Genomic DNA, 17,707 nt, shown 5'->3' with positions numbered 1-17,707 from the left:
CTTGAGGCAGCATTGTGGATGGTGGGGAAAGCGACATATTTTGAGACTATACTGGCCTGAGTTTGAATGTCCCTTTTGATATTTGTAAGCCATGTAACTTGGTCAAATAAGCTCATCTCTTTGAGTCTCAGATTCGTAAAATGGGGATGATAATATCATCTCCAGAGCTGTTCTGAGAAGCAAATCAATCATCTATAAGATACACCTGGCCCAGAGACCGGACCACAACATGTGCGAAGTATGTTCATCTTCTTCGAGACTCAGCTCACGCTCTGCGAGCATGCCGGCTCGGATGCTGCCTCTGCTGCTTGCTGGTGAGTTCTTGAACTTGTCTCGGCTTCCATATTCATTTTCCAGAAAAATGAAAATGGCATTAGCACTTTTCGTACACAGTTATTGTAAGGCTTCAATAAGACAGTCCAGGGAAAGCACTTACCACCTACGTGGCACACAGTGACGTCAGGGCGCGTGACTGTCACCACCCCTCTCCCAGCTCCCAAACTGGAACGCATGGCCGCCTCCTAAGACAGCCCGGCTCACATTCTCAGATTCCTGCACGGTGAGAAGCCATATGCATCTCTTCTCCCATTCCGCCTGTTTTTCCAGGGCAAGGCTGACTAATTGGTTTCCTCCATGCACCAAAGCTTCGTTCATTGCTTTCCACCTAGTAGACGACCAAAAAGTATCGACTTGATCGAATTCTCTATTGAATTGAACAGAGCCAATATGAGGAGCTAATTATGCACTTGGAAACAGTGACCTGGTAGGACCCTTTGGTCCCTTCTTCTTGGTAGATCAAGTCAGCCTAGATCTATCGCCGCTAGCCGTGGTTGGAAGGTCCCTATAGATGAAGCCGTCAACATTAGTTGTCAATCAACCGACCGAGCAGTGACTATCTGGGGACACACATATCTGGCGGATGCTACGGGGATGCAAACCCCAGGGTGGAAGATGGGTTCCTGCCTGCAGAAAGCCTCGCCACTTCTCAGGGAGCACCGCCCCCCGGGACCGAGAACCCTTTCTCACCTCTGCGGATGGTCCGCTCACGCCCTCACCTCTCAACTCGAGACAGACTCTGAGGACAGCCGCTCCCCACCTGGGCCGCACGCCCCTCACGCATTCAAGGCCCATTACGGAGTCACCGCTCGGCCTCCAGAGCAGGGATATGGATGATGACCTGCCTGCTGGGGTGACGGGGAGAAATAACTCATCGGAACCTCTGGGCGGTGCGAGGAAGCGGCCGGAAGAGAAGGCTGAGCGTCCCCTGGCCCTCCATTCATTTTCGAGGGGAAACCGCTTCGGCCGGGAGGCATAAACGGAATGCCAGAGGTAAGGGTCCCTCGCGGCCCACCTCGTGCTGTTTGTTTTCAGCGAGAACCCAGCACCCCAAAGGCCGCCCTTCAGCCCCTGTCACAGCACAGTTCTCATCTGTCCTTTGATTCATTCTGGGTGGTTTTGATTATCTCCTGCTCAGAAACGTGTGATGAGAATCTAGCTGAGCGGCAGGAGGAAAATCTGCCTTTCGACCAAAGAACCTGCCACTGCGCTCCGGGCACTTCAAAGCTCTCACAATATCTTTTTTTTTATTATTTCTTCTCCCTCCCCCCTCCCCCAAAAATATGAACAATGTATTTTGCATTGTTCTGTAGGAAAATCTATTTCTTATTCGTTGGAGCCTGAGCTGCTGACAAATGACAAAAAGCTAGAGTAATGCATGCTGAGATTTGTAAACATGCTTTAAATTCCATTTTTTGGTAGGTTTGTTCTTCTAAATAGCATGCAATAGCACCGATTAGATCTCACTGCAGACCTTAGTAGAAGCTAAGGGTCCGGATGTTGCAACGAGATTATTCCAGACTTAGCGTGAGCCCTCTTCGTTTATTTCTGAATCCCATACGAGTGAGTATGATCGTAGGTGTGAGAATAGGAAGAGCCAGCATTTCTCAGGCAGGGCCTGACTGGTCCACCAGACACGACGGTAAAAGACAATAACAACAGCCCGTGGATGGGACGGACGGGTGCAAAGTTCAAGTTCATTTAAGACTCGCCTGACTTGGATCTCCCAGCTCTACAGATAACGGTATACATCGGTAGAACGGATGCGGTTCACCGAAACGAAACAGGATCATAGAGACAGCAATACCGCAAATGGCAAGGAAGCAATGGAGGGAAATAATGACGTGGCTTCGTGCGATCCACCCGTTCACAGAAGCAGAACCGATAGCGCCAGCTCAGCGAGAAGTGGGCGCTCAGGACTCTGCTCTTCTCAGACACCCCCATGGCCTTCTCCGGTGGCGCACGATCCGCACGCCCCCGTCGGGCTTCATTTCCTGGGCTACGAGGTGAGTGCGGGGAGCTGCTCATCTCTTATTTGAACTGTTTAGCCAGCATCTAGCAAGGCGCTTGCCGCCCAGGAAGTGTGTGTTGCGGGAAGGAACCAGGAACACACACCTGTGCCTAAGAGGCATTTTGAAAAGGATTCGGCAGCTCTTTTCCTTTCTTCCAACCATTTCCTGGGTTTTTTGGACACCAGCGGCAATTATTTAACTTAATCAGGCTTCCCTCTCCAAGTCACGCAGCCATCTGTCATCAGTCCCTGCAAGGCTCCTTGCTTATGTCGATTTACCTTATTAATTCCTCCCCCGGCTCCTCTAGGCCTCTCTCCCCTGCCTCCCCGGTAAGCACCCACCCCAGACTTAGGGATGGACAGATGATTGCCTTCAATGCCCTACTATTTCAGTTACTCCTACGAAACAACCAACCCTTTCCCTATTGATTCTGTTGATAACTTATAATTTCGATAGGATTTCAGACGTATAGGAAAGTGGAAAGAAGAGCGGAAAGGCTCCTAGAGAGAATAAGACAATTAACGAGACTCACAGAGGGATGAGCACAGTGCAGCGAGCGAGCTCCGATTCACAGCGGAGAACGACTTTATCCACTCAGCCTTATTGATAATGCCAGATCCCCGAGGAAGCATTTCCTGGCCCTTCATCCCAAACTCCCCTCGCTCCGCCATGCTCCTTCCCCTAATGGCTACCTCCAGAGCTCCGGTCAGAGCATGCTGCTGGGTGAGCGGAGAGCTACAGCATCCCAGCCTAAAAAAAAAAAAAAAAAACAAAACCCTGAAATCCAGATAAATATGCCGAGCATCAAACTGCAGTTAAAACCTTGAGCCGAGCCCTGGCGTGGTCTGTCTGCCTGACGTTGCATTTCAGCCCCTTAGCTCTCAAGGGAAAGGGGAGGCGGTGATATTTTCACCGCCCCATCACCCTTTCTGGCCGGCTGCTCTCGTAAAGAGAGGGACCCCGAGGTTTGCTCGCACGTTCCTGCCGGGCGGGCGAGCTGGTCTCGGAAGAAGCAACTCGTTGCCAAGAACCAGACCATGAAAGCCAGAAGTCACTCTGGAAAGCCTCTCCCGTTCCGCAGGGAGGGAAACTGAGGCTCAGCTGGAGTCGGTAGTTGGCTCAAGGGCTCCCAGTTGCAGAGGTGGATTAGAAGCCAGGTGATCTGAGTCCTAAACCAATGGTTTTCCCACGGCGCTGAGATTTCACATCAATACAGATGATGAATACTTAGACCCCCTTCGATCGGGCCTGAGCCCTGAGGTGGCCGTGTCCCTACCTGTCACCTGTGTGGGCGTGTGCACCTCACCACGTGCTACCGGTTTGGATCCCGGAGGCTCCCAGTTCCCGGTCTGGGCACTCACAGGAGTGGGGACCCACGTGCGGAGCAGCAGCCGAGCCTGGAAGATCTAGCGAAGGTTCTCTGGCGTCCAAGGCCTGTCGGGGTACAGCGTGGGGGCGGGGCGGCGTGGGGAAGGGGCGAGCCCGAGAGAGGGAGGCCGGCCTGGGGAGCGGGGCCCCTTCACGGATGCCTAAATTGGCTTCACCCAGGTGACCTCAGAGGACAAGGAAGGCCCCGCCTCCAATTTCCCTCCCGGAAAAAAGGGAGTTTGAACGAAGCCTGGTTTTGCCTATGGGACTGGGAGCTGCTGCATGAATTGCCTATGGCTGACGTTCTCCCAGGAGATCCGAGGAGCGTTAGGTTCCAAGGACACCTGAGCCCTGAGATTCATCTCTGCCTTTTACGTTTGAAGAAACTGAGGCCAAGGTCACAGAGCAAGGTCAGGGGCAAGGTCAACCCCTCTGGTTTGCTTCTTGCTGCACCAGAGAAATACAGAGGAAAGGAATGCAGGAGAAGAGGCGGGTGTGAAGAGAGCACAGACATTTCGAACGCAGGCTCCGCTTTCAAAATAACCGGAACTTTGAATTCAGAGGGGTTCTTCTTTTTTTTTTTTAAAGAAACATGTTTTTTCAATCCTACTTCATGGCTGGTGGGAAAAAAGCCCTTCAAGGAATGTTAGGGAAACCTCCATTAAATTCTAGTCTTCAAATCTGAGTCATAATAACTATAATAAAATCTGGGGAGTGTGCGTTTTTCTTGGGGTTTCTCTCTCGGCCAGTCGTATAAGGAGGAGGGAGGGGGCAGCAGAAAGGAATAGGCAAGTTTTATGAGTCTAATAAGAAAACGCACAAACGGAGATGGTTTCGTAACCAGCATGGCCTCTCGGAGTTCGCATGGCTCCGGAGGGAGAGGTGTGGGCTTGAGCGGTGGGACTGGGCTGGTGGGTAGACTGTTGATGGAACTGTGCCCCTTCCCGCGGAGGAGTAGGTATGCGTCTGTGTGTCCTTTGCTGGGAACACTTTTCCCCACTTCTGACCCCAACCACCGGCACCCGCTTCGCCAGGCTGAGGCGTTATCCTTCAGAGCTCAGCTGACATGTCACCTCGGCACCCTACGCTTCTCCATCATAGCGCACCTCACTCTTGCAATTAGAGCTACCATCCACGTTTTGAAAGTTTGCGTGAGGCCTTTGTTTTTTAAATTAAAAAAATAAAATGTTTCAGTACAGTTGGCATACATTATGTTACTTCCAGGTGCACAAGACAGTGATTCAACATTTAGACGCCGTATGATGTGATCACCGCGCTAAGGCCAGGAACCATCAGGCCTTTGCTTCAAGCTGCCATAACTCTGACCCGGATCTGCGAGCACGTGGGCTTGATCTGATTTATTCTTGGCATCTGTTAAGAAGATGTGTCGTAAGGTGACTGACTGCTCCTCGGTTTCGCAGTAGTTCAGCTTACAACGGGTTTCAGAGGAACGTTCTACTTCTGGACAGCGGAAGAAACCTGGAATTATTCACGTCATAAGCTCCGCTCGTGACCTCAGTGCCTGTGCCTCAGTCGCTCACGGCCGACGGTGCCCAGCTTCATGCCTTCACCAAAGCGGGAGAGAAAGGTGCGCCGACTGCCCCACAATCCTCGGCCCATCCTTGCCTCTTTCCACGTTTTCTCCTATTTCTAGAGACACCGTTTTAAGCAAAGCCACACTTCCTACCTCCTTAACTTAAAACGCATTAAGCAGAAGGATAATGTGAGCCATATATGAACTTTGATTTATTCGTTGCGTAAAAAACATTTAGTTTATTCACAATATTATGTGCCCATCACCCCCATCTAGATCCAGAATATTTTTATCAGCCCAGAAAAATAACCTCACACCCACAAAGCGGTCACTCTCTCCTTTCTCAAAACCATGTTGAGACGTCACCAAGCAGGTGGCAATGCCTTAGCTGTATGTGTGTCACACAGGCCCGAGGGCCTTTTTCATCCCCGTCAAGGAGATGGCTAACCTTCTCTCCTTTATACGACGCACACGTACACACACATGCGTAATTTTGAATTTTCTAAGAGCCACATTCAAAAGATAAAAGGAAACAGATAAAATTAATTCAAGCAACTTGTTTAACCCAGTTTATCCAAATTGTTATCATATCAACATGCCATCAAGATGAAAAATAATCCCTGAGCTACTTACGCTCTTTCATTTGTACAACTCTTTGACATCTGGTGTGTAATTTATACCTACGGTGCATCTCGATTTGGGCCAGCCACATTTCAATAGCCCTGTGTGGCTAACAGCTTCCATGTTGGACAGGGTGGCTCTAAACAGTTAGTAGAATGCTATCAGCATCTTAAATCACCTCTTTAAAAGGCGATTATTAAATACACAAATGCTCTGAGGCTATAGTTTTAAATATAAACTTAAATATATAAACACTCAGCCATAAGAAGAGATGAAATACTGTCATTCATGACAACCTGGATGGACCTCGAGATCATCATGCTAAGCAGAAATAAGCCAGAAAAAGTTGAAAACCACATGATATAACTTATATATGGGATATAAACCTAAAAGCAACAAACAGGACAAACAGAGACTCGTGGATATGGACAATAGACTAGTGGTTACCGGAGGGCGGGGTCGGGGGAGGTAGATCAGGAAAGAAAGTATCGAATATGTGGTAACAGAAAAAAATCTAACTATGAGAAGGGAACAGAGAATGCAATGTATATATGCCTTACTCTTAAATTGTACACCTGAAACCTACGGGATTTTGTTAACCAATGTCACCAAAAATTAATTAATTAATTAAAAATAAATTTTTAAAAGAGTTTATTAGGTAAGCAGATCGATCTGCTGAATTGCAAATTTAGGTTATGTGAAAAGTAAAAAAAATTTTTTAATTTATTTTCTTAACTATAAAATAATAATATATTTGGAAACTACAGAAAGAAAAACTACCCATAAGCACCAGCACAGGAAAAATTAAGATTTTTTTGCACTCTATATGACTTCTTTGTCACTGTCTCTACCATACAGTGGCATAACCATCACTTTGAGGTGGAAAATTGAAGGCCAGCGAACACTTACCAGAGGGGAACTGTCCCCACCATCACGATTGTCATTACACAGGGCCGGGGGGGTCACGACCATGATCTGGGTAATGAGGAAGTTGGTGAACTAGCTTGTGTCTAAGATCCCTTCCAACCCCAACATCCCGGGGTGCTAGGATGCCATTCATCCCCTCTACCTGGCAGAGCTTCCAACCCCAACATCCCGGGGTGCTAGGATGCCACTCATCCCCTCTACCTGGCAGAGACACACACACACACACACACACACGCAGACTCAGTTTCCAAGACTATGAAAACATTTCCACATTCCCAGGAGCTTCACACCACAATCCCCCAAGCTGCGGGGGAAAAAAAAAAAAATGTGCCATTTCATATGTTTATAACAACATCTGACTTAATATCATACAGTTTTGCTTAGTCACAAACCAGAACAAATACTTTCAGATTTGTAACATCCTTCTACTTGGAGACTTAAGGAATCGTGGTTAATAATACGGCCATTCCACTGCCTGAGACAAAGCTGTGTAATTCTTGGAGACTGAAGATTCCTAAGAGACAGGTTATTTTCAAGACAGATTTCAGGTTTTAAAGCTCTCAGTGAAGCTTGAAATTCATCTTTTCCAGCTCACATGAAAAGAGTTTCCTCTGAAGCGTGGCTGGAAGGTGGAGTGAGAACACCAGTTGACACAGCCAGTCTCACTCTGAGAGAATGAGGCAATCAATCCCTCATCAGCTTCCCTAATCCTCACCTTAAAAGCAAAAAGGAAAAACCCAAAAGCTGTACCGTCGGCTCTCATGTTCTTTACGTTGCTAATGCTATATTTCATTAAAAGGCACTTACTGATTAAAAAAAGAAGCGAATATTCTTACACAGCATGCATCCTTTCTCATTTATTCCTCCCCCCACACACACGCACACACGGTCATTTGCCACATGATCTGTACACAGTTATTAAGCCCCAAGCATTGGTCCTTCCTGGCTAATTAACCCAGGATTCGTTAATGACGTGTAGTGAGCTCAGTGGCTTGGAGGCCCAGGTTTGAAGCCTCCAGAGTTTCGCTCTTTTTCAGGGTACAGACGGTCCTGCACTACATCCTGAAGTGGGTGCCGTGGTCCCCCTTGTGTTCACGTCATTGTAAACCCATCACCCAAAATGGGCACATCCACGTTTGACCGTGAAGTATTCGAGTGAGTTCCGTTTTTCTAAGAAAGCCAGGATTTGTCAAGCCAGTAATTCTTCATACACCATTAAAGAAAATGTTGGGATCTACAACCAAGAATACTTTACCCAGCAAAGCCATCATTTAGAGTCGAAGGACAGATAAAGAGCTTCCCAGACAAAAATACGCTAAAGAAATTTATCAGCACCAAGCCCGTATGACAGGAAATGTTGGCGGGACTTCTTTAAGAAAAAAAACATGTAATAAAAACAGGAATAAAGAATGCTAACAACTACATTCCTATCAACAAGTACCTCAAATGGAAAAGAATTAGGCGCTCCGACCAAAAGACAGAGTGGATGAATGGATAAGAAAACGAGACCCTAAATATGCTGCCTACGAGAGACTCACTTCAGATTAAAAGACTCACACAGACTTGAAGGAAGGGGATGGAAAAAGATACCGCCTTGATGGACCTAGAGGGTGTTGCGCTGAATGAAATAAATCAGAGAGAGGAAGACAAATATCGCATGATTTCACACACATGCGGAATCTAAAGGACAAAATCAACAACAGCAGCAAAAATGGAAATAAACTCATAGACACAGAGTATATGTTGAAGGCTACTAGATGGAGGTGGGCTTGGGCGGGGTGGTGGTGAAAAAGGCAAAGGGATTAAGTAAAAATGGATAGTTACAAAATAGTCATGAAGATATTGAGTGTGGCATAAGGAAAATAGTTAATAATATTATAATAAATATGTAAGGGAGGAGAGAGGTACTAGATTTAGTGGGATGATCAATTTGTGAGTTATATAGATCTCTAAACACTCTTGTACAACTGAAACCAATATATTATTGTATGCCAACTAAAATTGAAAAAAAAACTCATTGAATTGTACAATGTAAATACGAGCAACGAATTGTTTACAATATTTCAATAAAGCCCCCAAAAAAAGAAAAAAAAAGAAAATGTTGGTATTACAGTGGAGGCAGAATGCGTGATCTGCAGAAAATCAGGTAAGAGTTTAGAACAGTTGGTTCCATTTAAAAATGAGAACTTCTAGGTCCCACTCCAGACCTGCAGCAGGATATCTCGGTGTCAGAGACAGAAATACCCATTTTAAACAAGGTGCCCACGTGATCTGCATACACACAACAGCTGCCGTACGGCAGTCTTAAAGTTCCCTCTGTTATATTATAAACAAAGGTTTCAAGACAGGATGGTAGGGTTAAACCAGTTTCTCGTTGCATATACCACCACTCTTGGAATTCACTCTTGCCAACTTATTGGCAAGATGAGCTGCTTTAGCAGCGTAGGGCTCTGAGCCAAAAAGCCTGGAGTTCTAATCGTAGCCAATCACCCATACACAGCACGCTTCGTCACCTTTGCAAACCTCACCAGCACGAGTTATGAATCACGGATACGTGCGAACATCATCCTAAAGCATCTTACAAAAGACTTGCACGTCAGTCCGACCTCTCTGATTATCAGGAAGGTCCAGCAGGGTGGACGCCCCCCGCAGACTCCATGGCGCTCTGCAAATGTCCGGGCATTGAGAGTGTGGACGTCGTTTTTGATTTTAAAAAGTCCTATTTTATTTATTTTTTTGAGAGCAAAATATCTGTCTTACTATTGATAAAAGGTAGGCTGGAGAATGTGAGAATACAGAAGCAATGAAATTATCAATACTGAGTCGCAGTACAGCTGACCTTGCACGATGCGGGGTGAGGGGTGCCAACCTCTGCACAGTCGAAAACACCCCTGTAGCTTTGGCTCCCCCAAAACTTAACTATCAGGAGCCACTGTTGACTGAAAGCCTCACCGACAACATAAACAGTCAACTAACACACACTGGATGTTCTATATGTATTATAGACCTCAGTCTTAGGATAAAGCAAGCTGCAGAAAAATATATTTTCTCTTCCTTATGACTTTCTTAGGTCTTATTTTTTTGGTGTTTTAGGTGTTTATTTCTTAGGTGTTTATTTTTTTTAACTTAGGGAAAGTGAACCTGCTCAGTTCAAACCCGTGTTGTCCAAAGGTCAACTTGTGTTGAATTTAATCCAGCCAGCCTGGGCAGCACCGAACAAAACCACGAGCCTCTCTAACTAGGCTAGGGTTTTCCTGCCAAGCTCCCCACCTAGACCAAAGAGACCAGGACCCCGACACCCTGAAACCTGAAGAAGGGGGTGGAGGAGCAGAGCTGATTCGCTGCTCCCAGATTTACCCGTGAGACCGCTCCTGAGCAGGGGAGGCCAAGACTGATGTCCCTTCTTTAGGACACACCAGGGAGAAGTGTTATTATAGCATCAAAGCAACAGGCAGGGAGGACTTCCCCAAAAGTCTTGTTTTTTTGTTCTTTGGACCCATTGCGTTGAACCATTATGCCTGTGGTCAACGGGAAGTCCTCACCCCTCAGAGAGGGAACCAACCCACACCCCACTACCAGCCACGGCTCCCTCATAGGTCTTCCTGGTCCGGCAGTATGGATTTTTGTCCCATAAGGTTCTGAGATGCGTCAGTGCAGGACACTGCGTTCTTCAAGGCCTTTCTGCGGTCAAGGCAGAAAAAGTAGGACCGCTTCTATTTCCCAAGTCGAATCGTTTCCAAACACACTGACTCCATAACCTATCAGGGGTTACGCAGTGAAACCCGACGAAATCATAAAGGCGCCCCAGCAGTAAGAGGCTGTGCACTTGAACTTAACCCCACCTCAACAGATCAAATGGCCAGGAAGCCCGAAGTCTGAAATGAAATCCCCTTACACGTGAAGGTCCAAAGGAAGTGAAAGCAAGAAACTACAGTCTGGAGTTAAATGATCTCACCCTCCATCAAGATTAAGTTCAAAGACAGTGCATTTCAACTTCTCTTTCTCTTTAGTCTCGGCAAGAGGAATTCTTGACCTTCTAGATGGGGCTCGTATTCCTTCAGTGGCTGCAGCCTGACCCGTCTCTCCAGGAAGGGGCCTTGGAGGTTGGATTACTTCCTCTCCAAGTCTCCGATGCGCCGCCCTTCATTTTCTTTATTATTATTATTATTTATTTTTTATAGGCGAGGCAACCCTTGGTTGGCCTCACAGATTGCAAGGACCTTGTCAGTTTACAATCCTTTATTTTTTAATTTTTTACGCCTACGGCACCTGGTCTTCCTAGGTGTATTATTATTTTTTAATTGTGGGAAAATGCACATAACTTAAAATTTGCCGTCAATCATGTTCGAGTGCACAGTTCAGTAGCATTAAGTACATTCCCCACCGTCCATCTCCAGAACTGTCTTCTTCCCCCATTAAACACTAACTCCCATGCTCCTCTCTCCCAGGCCGGGGCAAACACTCTTCTCCTTCCCATTTTTATGAGTTTGACTACAGTAGGAACCGCGTATAAGCGGAATCATACGGTATCTGCCCTTTCGTGACTGGCTCCTTGTACTTAGCATAATGTCCTCAAGGTCCACCACCCATGTCGTCCGAACACGTGTCCAGATTTCCTCCCTTTTAAGGCTGAATGCGACTCCATCATGTGCAGACACCACACTTCATCTATTCATCTTCCTGTTCAGGGACACGGGGCTGCTTCTGCCTTTCCTCTCTCGGGAATCATGCTGCCGTGGGCATGGGTGTACGCACCTCGCTTTGTAAAGAGATCACAAAGTATTCGCCGCACGGGAGATCAGATTATCACAGCGCTGACCTCGCACCAACAAAATTTTGAAAACGCTCCAATCCCTAGTCCCAGAGAAGTTCCAGGTGAAGTCCCATCTCTGAAGCCGACTGCGGGGTGCTGCCAAAGGCCATGGCAGGTTCGGAAGAAACTTCTTCTCGGGGAAGAGAGGTAAATGGTCTTATCTGAAGCACTCATCGGTCATCGCCAGGTGACCACGACCCGCACAGAGGTTAATGATGGCACCGTGTTTGCTGTAGCACAGACTAACTCCTGTGAAGAGCAGCGTTTGAGACGTGACTGCCTTAAATGCATTTTCACGATTCGAAATGAAACCACGATTAAAAAGCATTTCTTAGACAGGAATTTATATCCTGCCGGAGGAGCTTAAAATGTGGACACCACAAAGGCCTACACTTCTGAGTGTGGCGTAACGAGGAGGAAGACAAAGCTCGTGCCCAGAACGTCGCCTGCCAACATACGGATTGACGACTGGGATGATGCAAAGCGTCAGGCAAACATCCGAGGACAAGGGACCCCTCCCACCGGGAGCGTGACCTTGGGGCAAGGGGCATTAGCGCAGTTAAAACTTTAAGACACCGTAAGACGTGGGAAATGTGGTTCGGCCACACGCGACTAAGAGCTGAAGTCTTTATTTGGTTTTGTTTCCAGAGCCCTGGATAAGAAGAATATGACTTTAAGAACTAAGATTCACCCCACCAGGCAGCAACGGTGTCCAGAAACTATGTGAACGATCTTTCTCGACATCCCCGAGACGTTTATATCTGTCTGACTCTAACATAAAACCAGAGAGGGAAAGATGTTAATTGTCTCAGCCTTTTCGTAGCACGTATGCGAGATCCCTTAGCCCCAGATTTTTCTCTAAGACTTCAACTGCCTTAAAATATAGACTTGCATTTATCTTAGCCACATTAACGAGATCTGTTTGACCAATACGTTTATATTTATGACGACTAAGGGCAGATTATGGTTGTTAAAACTTGTCCTTGGGACATGAAAACACTCCTCTGTCATTAATACATTCCGTAATGTAAACTATGATGTCAGGTCAACGTAAAGGGTAAAAACATTCCGAAAGTATGCGCACATCATTTTTTAAAGCAATTGAGCCTAATGGAATAACAAAAGTCATCATAACAAACCATTACAGCCTTAATCCTGGCAACTCCAGCCCCAGAAGAATCTCCAAGAAACGGTCATCATTCCTCCAGTGTTATGGCCTGCAGACGACAGGAATGGCTCGCAAACGAGTCATCAGAGCTCAGATCCTCGGTAGCTCTGTGAGCGCCGGACGATCAATTATTTGCGTGTTTACAAAGAGCTTTCGTGGTTGATGTTAACCAGAGCCGCTTGCGGAGGAGAACTCTCCAGCTGTCCTGGGCCGTCCTGGGCGTCCGGCTAACGAGCTGCTTTAATTGCTAGGCTCGTCATCTGGAAGGTGACCCTCCCTTAGCCCGAGTACATGCAATCTCTCCGAGACTTTCATTAGGTGGAACGCTATTATCAGAAATAATTATGACAATAGGACTTTATTGACAGTGCTCCCAGGAAATCCCAGAGAGAGACAGAGACAGAGAGAGACAGAGAAAGAGAGACAGAGAGAGACAGAGAGAGAGGAGTCAGACTTACCGAGAGAGAGAGAGACAGAGAGAGACAGAGAGAGAGAGACAGAGAGGAGTCAGACTTACTTCAATCCCATAAGGCTCCACCAAGACTGGAGCCCGGACTGTTGAAAACAGGCTGGGGATTGGTAGAGGGTGGAGAGAAGGGAACGAGGAGGAAGAATCGGGCACTGTGGGCTTGCGAGGGAGGCAGGAGGAAGAGCAGTCTGGAATGTTCTGTGACGGTAAGGGCACATGACTGAGGACTACCTGAGTGAATAGATTAGGCTGGTCAGTAGCCAAATCTAAGTGAACTTGACCCACTCATCAGCCTCAGAAGAAGTCGGATGGCAAGTCATTTCTTAGACTTCTTCGTTACGTCGTGTGAGCTACAGCCCTGTCCGGGAAGATGAATAATGTGATTAAGGCAGCTCCTCCTTCTGAGCCAGGTGAAGAGCATGGGACCAGGTGGCCCACCTGGCCCATGTCGGCTGTGTTTGAGGGAGAGCAGGATCCTCCGCAAAGCCGTGGCCGGGACTCTTCCTCTGAAGCCAGTGCAGTCAGAGCTGACACTGAGCTACTTCGGATTAAAAAATATGTACACATTTTTATTATTTCAGGTCCCAAAACATTTGTGGTGTTGAGCCAGATTTTCCCCCTGGCTTGAAATAGGGGAACTTGAGATGACGTCGTAACTCACTTGTCCATTTCTAAGAACATGGTAGAAGCAAACATTGCCGATAGGAGATTAATAATATAAAGTGCATATTGACGTGTGACCGGGGGCAATAGGGGCCAGGGCTGATTCTGCTGGATGTGACGGGAGGTGGCCCCACTGGAGAAAGGAGCTGCAGTGGACGGCGAAGCTGGCAGACGGCAAGGTGGCACCCCTCCCTGGTGCAGGTGGGCATCTGAGAGCACTGATGCTCCTAAGACCCACGACAGGAGAGCTAATAGTCTAAGACATGCTCCCCTCATCTCTTGAATCCTTTAAGCCCCAGTCTGTCCTTCCACAAGGAAGAAGACAAGAGGAGGCATCATCCATCCCAAGGGAGGCCTCCTCCATGCGGCAGGGGACCCTTTTAACTTCTAGAACCTTCCCACGAATGCACCTCTCCTGCTAACCACGATTCCTTGCCCCTGGCGGGTGGGTGCTCCTTCTGGCGATCACGGCGGCATGCATCCAGAGAATCAGAACAGAGCTGTGGGAGGCTGGCGTTAAACGCCACCTGGATGCTTCTCTCCGGCTCCGGAGCCTTGAGGACCGCTGGCCTGGGAAGGGGAGGGAGGCACGCGGGATTTCTCGGTTTCTGGTCCAGGGCGTTCTTTAGGGAGCAACCACCAGGCGAACTTTCAGAATTCCACGGGCCGATGAAACTGGGGAAGTGCGGGGTTAGGATATGGCGCCACCACCCTGGTACACCCACACTGGAGGCCGGGCCCGGGAGATGCTCTGGCGCCTGGAGTGACCCTTACATCTCTGCTGTCTGCCATCATGGATTGTTATAATTTGTCTGGGGACTTGGCATAGCACTCCAGCGTGCCAGAGCTGGTGATGACAGCCTCCTCATGTGGCTAGTCAAGTTCAGTGGCCCCTCAGGAAGTTTTACCAAACCCCCAGGACACAGTGGAGGGTGCGGCCCATTGTCCAGCTCACCTGGAGTTCTTTCTCCCTTTGCGTATAGAGGTTGCTGCTTTTATCTCCTGGCTTCGAATTTCTAACTTTTTAGCAGAAGAGCCGTGAACAGGAGCCATTATGCAGCCGGCCCAGAGTCCCCCCACAGTGGCCCTGTCCAGATCTCCAGCTCTGGATTTGAAACTCTCTGCTGTGACTGCCACCCGGAACAAAACAGCCACCAGGGGTGGGTGTTTTGGCCTGACCTCGAGTGTCGCCCCCCACAGCTCTAAGACCTTTCTGAAGGGCTGGGATGGTCTGTAGTCCTGACCCCACATTTCAAGTGGAATTGTGTGCAAATAAATGTTCCTCTTCCAAAAGAAACTAGACATCAGCCTGCCTTTAGCAGCAACCAACTCATAAATATAAAATAAACACAAGTAAATGGCTCCTAAATCTCACTGACAGAAAGCCTGCCAACTCCCCTGACATTCTAGGGTCATCGGAACCTCTGAGAGACACAAGAAGACTCCCTCCAATGAAGAGGGTGTCTGGGTACCCCCTTCCATTTTAAGGTCACCCTGCAACGCAGAGAATGATGGGGTCTGCCTGAAGCGTGGCCCTCACACAGAGCAGGTTGCTGGGGAAGTGAATTACCATTTACAGGGGTTAGAAATTCATGACTAAGCCATTTCTCTTGCCACCGGTTACAAACATCTAGGAACAGCCACCAAACCAACCTGGAACTTCTCATCCCTAACTATCGGCTGCTCAGAAAGCCGATATCCACGTGGTTTCATAAATATGGTGGCCATTCTGCCACGGTCCCTTAAGTATGCTACTGGCCGAAGTCTTATTTTTGCCTCAGCCTATCTGTCGTTTCAGTAAAAAGTGCATTGTGGGGGGAAGGTGATGGGCCAGGTTATTTGATTATTTTAATTCTTTACCTCTCGTAAAGCATCCAGACTACAAATGATAGTAATTCACCAACCAGAAAACGTATATCCATGCACCTGTTAACTCTTAACTTTACCTCAAATCTAGGCTAAAGTCCAATGACCTCTGACCGTTTTTATAAAACCACTGGAAAATGCACAGCTTTGGGTAGAAAGCATGTTTACTTGACAGTCCTTCAAAAATGGGCATTTGCCTGGGGATGCTGTGTGTGAGTGGACGCGTTTGAGGGAGCTCTGGTCGGGTGGCGGGATCTTTGGCTTTGTCTGCTCAATTCTGTCAGCTTTCAAAGCCTGACTCGGTACCAAGAAGTCAGTGAGATTCAAAACCGGTCAAAGTAGGTTTTATTTATTTATAGTTTTGAAACATTTTTCATGATTTCGTCAGCTTCCTAATACAATCGAAGGACAAACTGGCAATGAAAGACACACGTCATCAGACCTTAGCGCTACATAATTCCATCGGCGGAAACGTTAGATACCGGTTTTTAAACAAATTGACTTACATTTTTTCCTTTCTCCTGCGAAAGGTCTTCAGCGGTTTACTTTGAATCACAGTCACATTTCTTCTTATCCGCGGACTTTAGAACTTTTTCACCCTAAACGGTGAGGAGAAGCAGCCAGTCATGAGGAGTGGAGGGGATCAGCAAGGATCCTGGAAAACTGTGACAGACAGCCATCCTCCGGAGCGCTTTCGGGAAATGGAGTGTTTCCAACAGAGACGCAGAAAACACCTGGAGTTTAAAAAAAAAAAAAAAATTCTAGGGTGGAAAACTAACACCATCCACAGGAATTTTTCCAATTTTTCGACAGCTGGCTCTGAGCTGCCACTCAACGCCACTAGATGGCACCACCTCCTTTCAAGAGGCTCCTTCGTGCTCTTACGCGTTCACAGGGCCTCGGTCGTTTCCTGGGCAACGCGAACGAGGGGTGCCCCCCGCCCTCTGCGGCGCCCTCGTCCACGTTCAGATACTGGGGGAAGTTTGGGGACGCGCACGAGATATACGACGCTTCGTTTCCTGGCCTCGCCTTTCCCCCGCCCCTGATCAGGGGCCGACAGCACGCTGCTCCCCTGAGCTGGCTTTCCCGCCTGCCACCTCTTCTGCCCCCCAGTCCGGAGGCCCAGCGTGCTCCCAAGAGCTCCCCACGTCCTCGTGGACACTGGACGGAAGCGGCGGCGCCAGGTCCAATATGATGCGCGCTTCTGAGGTGTTTCCAAGCTCTTCACGCCCTTTCGAAATGTAGCCAGGGGTGTGCGGAGGACGATGGAGTCACATTCCAGCCTTTTTTTTTGGGGGGGGGGGGGGGTAAATCCGTTTAATTCCCATTGCATGCCCCGTGCATGGGGTGATAAAAACCTTCCAGAACATTCCCCTCGCTCGCCCGCTGCTCCTCTTTCCTTTCCCTAAGGAGCAGCCGTGAAACGATGGAGATGGGGCGCTCTGGGCCGGGGAATGGAGGAGGAGAAACGATCGCTCCACAGTCGGCGTTAACTGGGGAGTCTTCAGGATCTCGCCATTTGGGGGGCTTCCCGGAGTCCTACAAATCGTCGAGACTACGTGTCTCCGCTTCGAGCACGAGGAAAAGCGTGGGACTCGCACATCCCCAGAAAGCGCCGCGGTGCCCGCTGCAAACACCGGCCTTCGAGCGCTGGCGCTTTGGAGGATTTTATTTATTTTTTATTTTAATTTTTTTTTTCAAAGGCATCTGAGATTCCAGGACCTATGGCGCCTATTCCCGGCCCAGCAGGTACACGGGGTCTCCCACTTTGATGGTCCCTAGGTTTTCCGGAACAAAATACTGTCCAAAGAGAGGCGATTTTCCGTATAACTTTTGCTCCGAAGGGTCACACAGGCGGTAGCTGCAGGAGGAGAGAGATCACGAGTCACAGCCAATCAGAAGCAAGGGCTCACGCGGCAAGTGGCTTCTC

General features: G+C 48.2%; 1 protein-coding gene and 1 non-coding gene across 2 annotated transcripts in view; both read right to left on the bottom strand.

Annotated features, from left to right (window-relative positions):
- Window positions 1-5,595: 5,595 nt before the first annotated feature.
- LOC112483272 lies at window positions 5,596-5,719 on the bottom strand. Its single transcript, XR_003047580.1, has one exon. It is a non-coding gene; the product is annotated as a U6atac minor spliceosomal RNA (small nuclear RNA).
- Window positions 5,720-17,470: 11,751 nt separating this feature from the next.
- Window positions 17,471-17,707, bottom strand: part of LOC102882822 (mitochondrial amidoxime-reducing component 1) — a 14,055-nt gene continuing 13,818 nt past the window's right edge. The window contains exon 6 of the mRNA XM_006916234.1: window positions 17,471-17,638. Coding sequence (XP_006916296.1) covers window positions 17,509-17,638 — 130 coding nt within the window. The 3' untranslated portion in view covers window positions 17,471-17,508. The remainder of the gene's footprint in view (window positions 17,639-17,707) is intronic.

The sequence above is a fragment of the Pteropus alecto genome, unplaced genomic scaffold (genome assembly GCF_000325575.1).
Source record: "Pteropus alecto unplaced genomic scaffold, ASM32557v1 scaffold65, whole genome shotgun sequence".
NCBI lineage: Eukaryota > Metazoa > Chordata > Mammalia > Chiroptera > Pteropodidae > Pteropus > Pteropus alecto.
This window is presented reverse-complemented; position numbering and strand designations above follow the sequence as displayed.